The sequence below is a fragment of the Triticum aestivum genome, chromosome 7D (assembly GCF_018294505.1).
Source record: "Triticum aestivum cultivar Chinese Spring chromosome 7D, IWGSC CS RefSeq v2.1, whole genome shotgun sequence".
Taxonomy (NCBI): Eukaryota; Viridiplantae; Streptophyta; class Magnoliopsida; order Poales; family Poaceae; genus Triticum; species Triticum aestivum.
In genome coordinates this window covers 562748957-562761177 of record NC_057814.1, presented here as the reverse complement: position 1 = coordinate 562761177, position 12221 = coordinate 562748957, and the positions used below count along the sequence as shown (strand labels likewise).

Sequence of the window (12221 nt, the reverse complement as noted above, 5' to 3'; positions counted from 1 at the left end):
TTGCTATGTCTTTGAAAGACGCAATAAAACCAAATGTTTCTATCTAGTTGATCTAAATAAAGGACTTGTTGATCACATATGTATCTAGTTTGTCCTTTGACTGAAGATTCATGCCTACGGATGGGTGGATGGATATGTAAACAGATCCTTTTGCTTTGCTTGTAAAATACTAGCCTGCATATATTTGGGAGCGACTACAATAAAAGAAGAGGCATGGGTGCAAAAATACAAAAACTATAGCTGGGCCATCAGATCCAGGGTGAATGGTCCAGATTCCATCGGATGGATCTGAGCGCACAGGTACTTGGTTCTTTGCACAAAGCTCCCTTGGGTCTACTCATTTTGCTTTCAGAATCACCTTCTCCTTCCTAGGAATGCAACGACGCCGAGCCAAATCTCCCCATCGTGTAGCAGCCGCCTCCTGGACCAACCCTCTCGACTTTCTCCAGCTTGCCGACGGTGGAGGCGGGCCAGATCCGGTGCCTAGCTGGGCCATTGCGCCCAGTGGAGATCCAGATCCAGCTCCTGACCATCTTGTCACCGGCGGCCTGATTGCCCCGGCGGACCTCCCCTGTTCTGAGCTGCGACCTTGTGCGGACAAGTTCTCCAAGGTACTCTCCTCCGACGTCCACAGAACAACCTTGCCCCATCCTTTGTCCTACCCCAACCAGCCCATTCCACATGTCGCCCGCACCCCTGCGCATCTAGCTCCGCCACCTGGGAACGGCGGAGAATAAAACTCCAATCTTCAGGTATCCTTTTCTGTGAGGTTGCTACCAATTTTCATAGTTAATTCTATATCATTTCATTTAGAAAATATTTTGACTCATCTATGCATATCATCTACACAATATTGTGGTCATTGATCCCCGAATGTAATCTTGCTTTAAAAGTGTGCTTGGAGCTATGTTCTATCCTATTGGATGATGTATAATTTTTTTTCACCAACGTATCCTCTAGGATAAGATTCAGAATTTCTGCATCTTTGGAAATGGTATGAATGGCAACATTTATAAAATTCTAAGCATATGGACATTTAGTTTAGGTAACATACTCTTTATCATGAGTAGCAGTAGCTTTGGAAGCTTACAATTATTTTTGGGCAAAGGATAATTCAGAGAAGTATGCTTCAGTAGTACAGTACCTAACCCACTAGTATGTACACATACTTCTCTGTACCAAATCAGAGAAGTATGCTTCAGTAGTACAGGGATATTTCGCTGTATGCATGCATAAAGTTAAAGAATCAGGTTGCTGGGTTCTAAGTCCTATATCTGACCTTGAGTGTCGATGGCATTTAACTAACTCCATCCTTCCTGTACAGTACATGTATGTATAAACTTGCTATTAACAGCAAGTCGGTCTAGGTGATTAACATGAATGCCTTGCTATGGTTAGAGAGGATTTTATGTCTCTGTTTAAACAGGCCAACTTATGCAGATTTTTATAACATCATTGGGTACTAATCTAAGCACTGAATAATGCATTCTACTAGCTAGCTGGCACATGGGCGTGCTAGCAGAAGCAACCTGTACAACACTAGTTACATGCACTGCTTCTGATTTCAATTCCAGCATCGGCTGACTAGGCAGAGAAAGGAGAGGGCTATACTAGCAGCCACAAAACCAAAAAAAATAATCACTGGACAAGCTTGATATAGTTTGCTTAGACTAGATTTTCGAGCAGTCCGGAATTGTGAAATTATGTCATCTTGCCAGATACTGTAAAAAGAACAACTGCAACTCTTTTACCTAAAACAGAAGACTCTCTTTCTGTATGTCTTTTTAATTTGCAACCTTAACTTTGCAACCTCGGAATTGGCGATCATTTCTCCTTTTTGTTCTTTTTGAGGCGATATTGGCGAAAACTGTTGTGTATGATGGATATATAGAAGTTTGCGACCAATACTAAGCTCATCCTCCGTTGTTTTGCTGCTGCATCTCGAACTGAAATGGAGGGTAGTAGCGGGACTATAGAAATGATCAAATGACTACGCAACGTACATATTTTGTCCCTGCTTCACATGCAAACAATCGCCATTGTTGTGTGTCTAATATTAGATATCTATGTGGTCAACTGGTTAAAGTTACTATTGTTCTTGTCAAAGCCAGGACTGCTTTTGAGTAATAAACTGTCCAGTGGCTTCGAGGTTCTACATACTAATTCATCATACGATATGCTATTTTTCTTATTTGAACATATGATGGTTTATTTAGAAAATCCCAAGGTTTAGAGGATTGATGTCTAATATGATGCTGCAGTTGCATGTTAGCTCAAATTTATCTGAACTTATATGTAAATACTTGTATTGCCTAATTCCGCCGGTGGTTGCCAATCTCACTATATGAACAGAATGACCTAGAGTGGGTTTTTTGTACAAGATAAATAATGTTTTATTATATGTTTCATTATAAGTAAGTTAGGATGATCCATAAAATAGCTGGCTTCTCTGCAGTTCCAACATAGAAGCATACAAGCATACTTTAGGTTATGTGTCGGGAACTCGGGATGAATTTAATTCATCTCTATTTTTCCTTCAATGTGGTATGTGCAGCACAGTCAGATTGCATTGTTGATGCATATTCATTTGATTAGATCATGAGTGATAAGATTAAGTATGAATGCATGATACTTGTATGGACCTGTGCTAACTGAATCTTATTTGTTATTAGGTCTGATCTCTCCCAGCACAAGAAGCTCGATGAACAATAAGCACTAGTAACAGAGGCAAAGGCTATAGCTTTTCTATTTGGCCAAAAAAAAGGCTATAACTTTTCTGTTGTGTACCATCAAGTACCAAAAGTTGATGCAGTTTCTAGTGGCGATGCTTGTTGAACGGTCATTATTCCACTCCATCATATTTAGTCTTGCCTGTGATGTACCAAAAATGATCCTTTCATGCTATGTAACACTTGATATTTTGACCTGGGATCATGCAATTTGAAATGTATGTATAGTTACGATTTGAAGTGGACGGATTAATGTTCATGCAGTCTAATATTTGTGATGATGTTCACATACTTTTGTTGACCAACATGCTCGGATTTCTTGCATGATTCGTGATGTAGCAGAAGCTACAAATGAAATCAAATATACATAAATTTTGTACAGTACATATATGTGTGCAGTTTTTGTGTAAACCTAAGAGAAGAGAGGCACCCGTCCAGGCCTGAAAAATGTCTTATTTATGAAGGACAAACTGATTGATATATGAGAGATTTGAGGTGGTTATTGCAAAAGTTATGTTCTATATGTAACTAGTAGTAGGGGGTTTTCAGGAAATGTACACTAAGAACCCTCCACCTAAATCTGTACCAGTCATCTTTCATCCAATGGCTCGGATTCGTTTTTCTATTCTTTCACCAGAGACCCTTCTTCTATTGTAGTTGCTCCCCATATATTTTGCTTGTTGTAATTGTTGTGAAATATAAGAGAAAAGAGATTGGGTTGAACATTAGAAACATAAAAAATCTAGAACAACCGAGCTCGTCGTCCTTTTTAATGATTTGTGGGAAGCTACTGCCAACTGTTTATCATGTCAAACAACATATGTTTGCAAGCTAATCATCGTCTTTATGATTTTTGGGCAGCAATGGGCTTTCAAATCTAAACATGTCACAAGAAATTATGCCCCTAAAGGTTGTCTTGTTTTCGATGATGCGGAAAAAGGGGGTGAAAGTTGTCCTCTTATTGCATTGCAGAGGTTGATACATGTGGAACCAAGTAACTGAGCACACATGTGACATGTGAAACCGAGCATGCTATTTAGAAAATCGTCCGGTCTGCTAATTTTAATTTTCAGCGACATCGAGTAAGCTTTACTGGTTTCCAATGACGGCTTGGAATTAATTGGCTTGAAGTAAAACTGGGCAGTTGGGCCGATACTAGCTAGTGTATTCATTCAAATGTGAAACCTCATGAGTGGTGCCCAACAGAGTCACTAAACGCCCCTAGGGATGCCCAACGGCCACCCATCAAGGGTTTGGCTTTGCGCCACCTCACTAATCCGCAGCCTCCTCGTGTAAGATCATGTCTATATATACTAGAAAGAGTCATCCATCTGCGTGCGGGGAGGGCGTGCGACTTAGGACTTGGGCGACGAGAGGAGAGGAGGAAGATGGAAGAAAGATGTGGTCTTTGTGCTCACTTGCTGCAACTGACTGGTAAAAGCTAAAAGGTAAGAAGCTTACTTTCATGACGGAGTGTGGTGTTGAGACAAAACAGCCAGAAATTGAGTGGCCGGAGTCGGGCGCTGACCGACGAGGAAAGGTACTAGGCGAGCGCGCGAGGCCCTGACGTGCTTGCCGGAGTGCAGTTTCCTTAGCGCCGCCGTTGGTGGGTTGTACGCACGCGCAAGTCACCCGAGTCGAGGGTTCCGTCCGTTACGGCGGCGGTGACCGGACAGGAAGGAGACGAGGTCCGTTCGATAGAGCACGGAAGCAGTTAGGTGCTCCCAGGCAGATAGCTAGAGCTGTCTGCGGCGCAAGCATCGCAGGCCGATTCACCGGAGCGAGGAGAGGAGAGAGATGGTCGGCTGCGCTAAGTGGACAAACCATATGGGACAAACACTAGTGGAGGGCAGGAAGTGCAATCTTATTGCTTAATAATAGCCGGGGTGGATGGTTGAACTGTTGGGTGATCTGTTCTCTCTTCCATCCTCTTGAATTAACGCGTTTATGTCCCATTATCACGCGAGCTTCGTCGGATGGATGGATACGTTTGCTGCTCCACTGGCGCACTACATGTATCGAACTGGCCTCCAGATGGAATAGGCCCTTCTAGGTTATTGTTTGAGATGTTGAACGCCGAAAGGAAGTGCAGGGCGTTCAATGCATCTGGGATAGCACCTATGAGATTGTTGCTGGACAAGTCTAGCTAGCACCTGCAAGTTTGTGAGGTTGCAAATCGATTGTGGGATCTCCCTGGATAGCTTATTAAAACTGAAATCAAGAACGGCAAGCACTTTGAGCTGGCCAATCTGTGGTGGAATTACACCTGTCAAGTAGTTGTTGCTTTTCATCGCCAAAAAAAAAGTAGTTGTTGCTTAGATTCAACACTGCTGGGAAAGATGTAACGATACGGTATTGAAGTGATGGGCCATTATAAACTGCCAGACCAAAGACCTTTGGGTTCATATGAGTTGTGTTGTCAGTTGATTTTAGCATTGACATCTCGGTCAAGGTTGATGGGATTTCTCCTGTTAGTCTGTTGCTTGACACATCCATATAAAAGAGATGACTTATAGAGAGGTGATCCAGCCTGGTATTGGTCCAGTGAGATGATTGTCAGATAAAATTAACATCTGCAAGTTTGCAGCCCTTGATATCCATACAGGTATTCTCCCGGACAATTCACAACCTTGCATACTGAGAACCTGAAGATTTTTGAAACCATCAATTGTTTCATCCTGTGAGAGGATCTCTCCCCAAAAGTTGTGCCCAATAAACAGTGCAGTCAGATTCTTGCTGCTCTGAAGGATATGAAGTGCATTTGTTATGTTTGTGAACTTGTTATTAGAAAGTGACAAGAAGGACAGATGCTTCAGATTACCTATTCTTGATGAGAGCTGCCCATGTAAGTTGTTTCTAGACAGCCGCAGCGCTGTCAGATTGCTGCATGAGTACATACTTTCTGGAACTGTACCGGTGAATTTGCTGGACCAAAGATCTAATTTTTTTAGATTCGGCAGGTTGGAGAAATTGACATTGGTAAGTTCTCCACTAAGTCCGTTGCTTTTAAGGTCAATTGTCATCAAATTTGTGCAGTTGCTGAGAGCAGATGGCAGCTCCCCTGACATGTTGTTGTTGTTCAAATGGAACTCCTCCAGTCTCTTGAGTTGACCTATATAATCTGGAATCTTTCTGCTGAATCTGTTCCCTCCAAGATCAAGGGTTGTGAGATTTCTGAGGTTGACTGTGTTTGCAGTATCAAGAACTCCATGTAAATCATTGTTTGCGAAAGATAGGTATTCCAACGAGATTGCATTGAAGAGTTCATCCGGGAGCGTCCCACTGAGGTAGTTATCCCCGGTTCTGAGCACTCGCAGCTTGGAGCAATCACCGACTCCTTGGGGGATGCTGCCACTAAATTTGTTGAAACACAGATCAAGCACAGTGAGGGATGGTGAGCTGTTATTACAGAATCGAGTCGGTATCTTCCCAGTAAAGCTGTTATTGCTGGCATTGAGTGCCATCAGATTCTCCATTGCTTTCCATGTGGCGCATGGAAACTGTCCTGCAAATAAGTTGCTTGAGATGTTTAGTACCTGCAGAGGCCTGATGGGTGTTGAAGATGGCAGCTCATGTAGGGTTCCGCTGAGCTGGTTAAAGCTGACATCAATGACGGCAATGCTGCTGGAAGACAGTAATTCCAGCGGCAGACCGCCGGACAGCGAGTTGTCAGAGAGATAGAGGTGCTGCAGCCCAGTGAGGGCGCCAAGGGACCGTGAGATGTGCCCCTCAAGGCCCTTGGAAGGCAGTAAGACGTCGATGACCGTCCTGTCTTGCCTGCAGGCGATCCCTTCCCACTTGCAGCAATCTGTGACGTTCCGCCATGACGCGGAGAGGCCGCTGTCTTGGGAGAGCTCGGCAAGGAACCGGAGAAGGGAGTCCTTCTCCTGCTCTGTGCAGGAACTGGTAGGAGAGGGCAAACAGAAGACCAGCAACACAAGAGCAAGGCCAAGGGAATGTATGTGCAATACCTTGCTGTATGTTTTGTTGTATAGCTGAAGTTCCTCCATGGTATTTTTTGGTGAAGGTAGCATGGGAGCCAAAGCTTATGCTGTTCCCTCACTTGATAAAGCATGCATGAATGGAGGTCTAATTGTCAACGAGCATGAGGGGAGATAAGGAAGCAGATCTTGCTCCCATTTTGTCAGTACCTAGGTCAAGAAAATTGGATTTTACACAACTGCCTCAAGCCCACCAGGCAACTTCCTAGTTCACACTGATGTTTAACTGTTTCACTATTGGTTGCTGCTATAATCTACTACTCCCTCTTTCCATCTATATAGGGTCTAATGCGTTTTTCAAGACTAACTTTGACCACATATTAGAGCAATAATATATGGCATGCAAGTTACACAAAGCATACCGTCAAATTCGTATGTGAGAAGAGCTTTCAATGATATAATTTTCACATTATACATCTTATATACTATTAATCTTGTCAATAGTCAAAGGTTATCTCGAAAAATACAATAGGAAGGAGGGAGTACTAACAAGTTTCCCAATCTTTCTGAATGCCTTCCTTACAAAAAAAATTGATTTGTAGAACGTTTAGTCATCCTTGACTTGGTCGTCGCTGATTTTTTGAAACATGACTTAGTTTACTTGACCTGACATCACTTTGCTTGCTGGCTTCACTAAGCAAATCTAACCACTTCCCACTAGCAGTTGACCAAAAAGATCACTTTAAAATGTCATCCAGCGAGATAGTACATGGGGAGATCATTTCTAAAATGCTTGCGTGTTGTGAGTGACCGAGAGCAATCGTCGGTGCCTCAGTCAGTGTCTGGGCAAACACAAGTGGAGGGTAGGAAGTGTAATCTTATTGCTTAATAATAGCCGGGGTGGATTGGTTGAACTGTTGGGTGATTAGTTCTCTCTTCCATTCTCTTGAATTAACGCGTTTACTTCCCCTTATCAGGCGAGCTTCGTCGGATGGATACGCTTGCTGCTCCACTGGCGCACTACATTGTGGACCATGGACCGTGACTCTTTGTGGTTCATACTTCAGAGTAAGTAAATGCGTAGCGTGTGAGCTCTGGCAGTGGTAGGCCGGTTCATCACTTGGTTCGGGTGATGCTTGGGACAGAACCATGTACGTATTAGTTATAGTTTAGTAACTTCTAAATACAAGACGTTTGGACAGTTCAATTTAAACTGCCAAAACGTCTTACATTTACAAACAGAGGTAGAATGCTGCATCATTGATCAGTAAACATGTGGTTAATGATTTTCCTCTTCTGATTGAGAGAAAAATAAACAGCTAAAATTGCTGGTGCTCTACATAATTAAGGCTTTCAGAAACTGCAGAGTTGGCATTGCATTCTATTTGTTCTAATGTAGTACTAGTATGTATCACTGATCCTTCACGCTCGCAGCAATCTGTGTCATCCTGTGACGATGCAGTGAGGCCACTGTCATGTGAGACCCCCGCTGGGAAATGCAGAAGGGCTCTCATGCTCCCCGCAGAACTGGTCGGTGACGCCAAGGAGATGAGCAACACAGTACACGGCTAACTGAAGGTATGCGTAATTTTCTTGTTGCATGTCTTGTATGAAAACTGGAGTGACCGCATCATTTCCGATGAAATTAAAACTAGCATGGAGGAATCAAAGCTATTATGAGGAAACCAAATGAGATAAACAAAGGTGTTTCCTCACTCCTGCTATATATTTTTGCCCCCTTTAGCAGTTGTAGTCGGCACAAAGAAGATTGGATCAAAGCATTCTGTTTCCTATTGTTTTTTATTCTACCTTCTAGGCGCCTCCACATGTGCCTTATCACGGACCTTGGACTGGGATATCATTTGTGGTTACCATTGGAAAGTGTGTGAGGACTGACAAATAGTAATGGCAGACTCTAGCAGGCCAACTGGCCACTTGTGTGATGCTTATGTGGACTGGTCTGTCAAACAGAATCCGGTTTTAGTCGAGTAGTTTTGTAGTATCTTGTTTTGATGATCTTTACCGTATTTATAGCTGCACTCCAATTCCTTTGTAGTCTCTGCGACTGTAGAGTATTTGTCATCGATCAGCGTAGATGTGCGTGCTTGCATTTTACCCAGATATATCATCATTATGTTCATTAAACCACATGTTTAACCACTATTTTTCACTCTGCAACAGATAGTTCAAAATGCAGTTTCCCCCAGCTGCACCGTCTTGCTTGAGCCCAGGTTGTCTGAGTCACCGGTGGGATCACAACAACGCGGACGGCCAAGTGATCGAGAAAGGTGTGGCATCCTGAGCGTTGGTGACTAACAGGTCGTCGCCGGTAAATGATTGTGATAGAGTGAAATCAGGCTACTTGCTTGCCAGTTTAGCTGAACAGTCAATGGTAAGAATTGTATTTCTTGGGGGTGTACAGTTTCTGTTCTAATTTTTGGATGGTGCCGTTTTCATGCTCTTCAGTACTATAGCAAAGGGTAAAATGCTTGCACAAAGGAGCCTCATATATACTCCCTTCGTCCCGAATTACTTATCTTAGATTTGTCTAGATACATATGTATCTAGACACGCATCCGTATCTAGAAAAATCAGACCGGTAATTTGGGATGGAGGTAATATATATCATAAAAAAGCTGGTTTATTTACTTGCCTCTTTAACAGTGTTGGAAGTCTCTTCGGTCCCACTCAAAGCTAATATCCTGGCCATGTGGACTACACATTGGTGAGACAACTCATGCAAGTAAACAAGACCCTGAGTTACCCCTTACAGTCATATGGAGGCTCTTAGACCAATTAGTTAACTGTACTATCTTTTTATCTGAAAATGATCAAACAGAAGGGCACTTTCATAGCAGTGAACGAAAATTTTCTTCCAGAACTCAACAAAATAATGGAAGTTGAAGCCTCAGTGAATACATCTGTAGAGAAAGAGGCTGTATTCGTAGATGAGAATCATCTCTTTTTGCTGAATATGAAATCTCATAAAGTCCCTTTCTCTTTGAATGCAAGTAGCCTAATTACGTTTCTATGTTGAAGATTTGCAATCGTTTTGATCTCAGCAGTGAATTCTGCTGAACCTTGAGTTGATGACGCTATGACCGCAATCTCAATCCCGCTTGGTAGTTTTCCCTGAAACCTCAATATCAAGTTCAAAGAATATGTCAACTTTTTTAGGTGGACACAGAAAGACAAATGTATCTAAGCCTTCTTTTCACCAAGCATAGCAGATCCATAGACTCTTCTTTCTAAAGGGATCTCAACTTCTCAAGACTCTGTTATATTTACAATATAGGGAAATGAAACGGAAGAAAAAGTACCTTGTAAACACAACCAAAAGCACCACATCCAGTCACATTATTCAATTTGAATTTTTCTGTAAACTCTACAGCCCTAGAAAGATTAAACTGCAGCAATCCTGAACGCCTTTCAGCACAGAATTAAAGGTATGTCCTTGTCCACAGGAAGTCATTTTTTTTCAAAACCTTACAGCAAGCGGTTTAATCTTGCTTTCTCGTGATCCATAGAAAATATTGCTTCCTGTCATTAATTATGATCAAAGGTATTGTAAAATAAAAAAATATGTGTATTGCTAGTTTGTAAATAAGATCGTTAATAAGTACACCCTCTGTTTCTAACTATAAGACGTCTCGTTGGTTCAGTTTAATCTGCCAAAACATCTTATATTTAGGAACGAAGATGTAATATTTTGTTTAACATATAGTGATAGCTCATTTGCAAAAAAAATGTAGTGATGGCTGCATCTGCATTTCGCTGATACCACAAAAGAGTATAGTCAATGGCTCACTGCAAATAGAAGACACTCATGGGGTCCATGTGAAGAAATAGAATAAACCACATCTACAGTATCGAGGCAAAGGTTGGCATTATCACTTTTGGTCAGTTTGTAGGGAAGTACTGATTCCTATCAAAACCTATAACTTTGAAACCCAATTTAAAACTAACCAGTCTAATGCAAAGGCTTAGTCATGAACAAGCACAAACTTCATTTACAATAATAATAATTAATAAAATAAACATGTGTTCCCTGCATAACCAAAAGAAGTCCACCCATGACTCGCAACTGGGCTGACTTTTTTTTTTGTCTTAGTTGCAAGTCCACCCTCCACTCGCAACTCGGGTCCGGCCTTTTTTGTCCTAGTTGCAAGCCCACCCTCAACTCGCAACTAGGGTTAGATCTTTTTTTGTGCCAATTGCAAGTCCACCCTCGACTCGCAACTGGGCCCGACCATTTTTTCTTCCAGTTGCAAGTCCATTCTCGACTCGCAATTGGGGCACCTACCTTTTTTGTCCTAGGCGCAATCCCACCCTCGACTCATAACTGGGAGCCGACTTTTCTTTCCTCCCAGTTGCAAGTTCACCCTCAACTCGCGAGTGGGGGGTCCGACCTTTTTTTGTCTCAGTTGCAAGTCAACCATTGACTCGCAACTTGGCCTGACCTTTTTTTTATACCGGTTGCATGTCAATCATCGACACGCAATTGTGACATTTTTAGTTGCAAGTCAACCATCGACTCACAACTAGGCCCGACCATTTTTAACCAGTTGCAAGTTCACCATTGACTCGCAACTGGCCAAGATTTTTTGACACAATTGCAAGTCCACCATCGCCTAACTACTCGGCTCGACCCTTTTTTCATCCGAGTTGCAAATCCACAACCGACGTACAACTGGGCCGACACTTTTTTGTCCTGGTTGCAAGTCCACCATTAACATGCAACTGGGTTATTTGATTTTTTCTTTTTCCTTTTTTCTTTTTCAGAAAGTCACAAATTTTAAAAAATGTACAATGTCTTTCAAGAAACTTGTTCATTTAAAACAAATCGCAATTGATGTATGGTAGCGTGCATGAGTAGTTTTTTTTTGTTTGAGCAGCCACGGCCAAACTTTTTTGAGCGTGTAGCTGTACGCGAATCGTGGTAGCTTTCTTGTGTATATACTGTTAAAAAATAAAAGAAAACAAGTGAAGTGGGCCACAAATAGATGAGAAAGTCAACTTAGATGTGAGGTAGTTGGGGATGGATTTGGAAACCAGTCTGTTCAAGTAAGGATGGCGTGGCGGCGGCGGCATCCTGGTGGTAGACCTGTGTCCTCGGGCTTCGCTGTTGCGACGACGTTTTCTCCAGTGTTGGTGCGGAGCTTGGGAGGTAATACTGGAGCGGATGCAGATTGTGGTCTGCATCGATGACATTTGAAAGACGGAACGTGTGCTGTCTTCGTGGTTCGTGGATGGCAGTTATGGTTTCCTCCTTCGGCGTCTTAGTCATGGTGGGGTGCCAGATCTGGAGTTTGATGGCGTGTCCGGGGTGTTGCCCTAGTCTGATTCGTTCAACGGCAATGGCTTCACTTTTGGTGAGCCACCTTGGAGGTCCGCAAAGTTGCATACCAGCGATGGAGCCGCGTCGAGGTCGGGTGAGGAGGTGATCCGTCATTCTTTTTTTCGGTGGCTGCTGTGGTGGTGCCGGAGGTAGGTGACAGACGTTGGTGTCAAGCTTAAAGATGTTATGCTATCTTTTCAGTTTTGTCATGTC

General features: G+C 42.7%; 1 protein-coding gene and 1 long non-coding RNA gene across 2 annotated transcripts; one reads left to right on the top strand and one right to left on the bottom strand.

The window, feature by feature from the left end:
* The first annotated feature begins 342 nt into the window (after positions 1-342).
* LOC123166044 (uncharacterized) lies at positions 343-2969 on the top strand. The gene is made up of 2 exons (XR_006483336.1): positions 343-752; positions 2673-2969. It is a non-coding gene; the product is annotated as an uncharacterized lncRNA (long non-coding RNA).
* A 2100-nt stretch (positions 2970-5069) lies between these two features.
* On the bottom strand, positions 5070-6739 carry LOC123163992 (receptor-like protein 3). The gene has a single exon (XM_044581407.1). The coding sequence runs from the start codon at positions 6737-6739 to the stop codon at positions 5240-5242; it is 1500 nt and encodes a 499-aa protein (XP_044437342.1). The 3' UTR covers positions 5070-5239.
* Between the last annotated feature and the right edge of the window lie 5482 nt (positions 6740-12221).

What these genes read in the sequence shown, in the direction of transcription:
- LOC123163992 (XM_044581407.1), bottom strand. Translation starts at nt 6,739, where the DNA reads ATGGAGGAACTTCAGCTATACAACAAAACATACAGCAAGGTATTGCAC.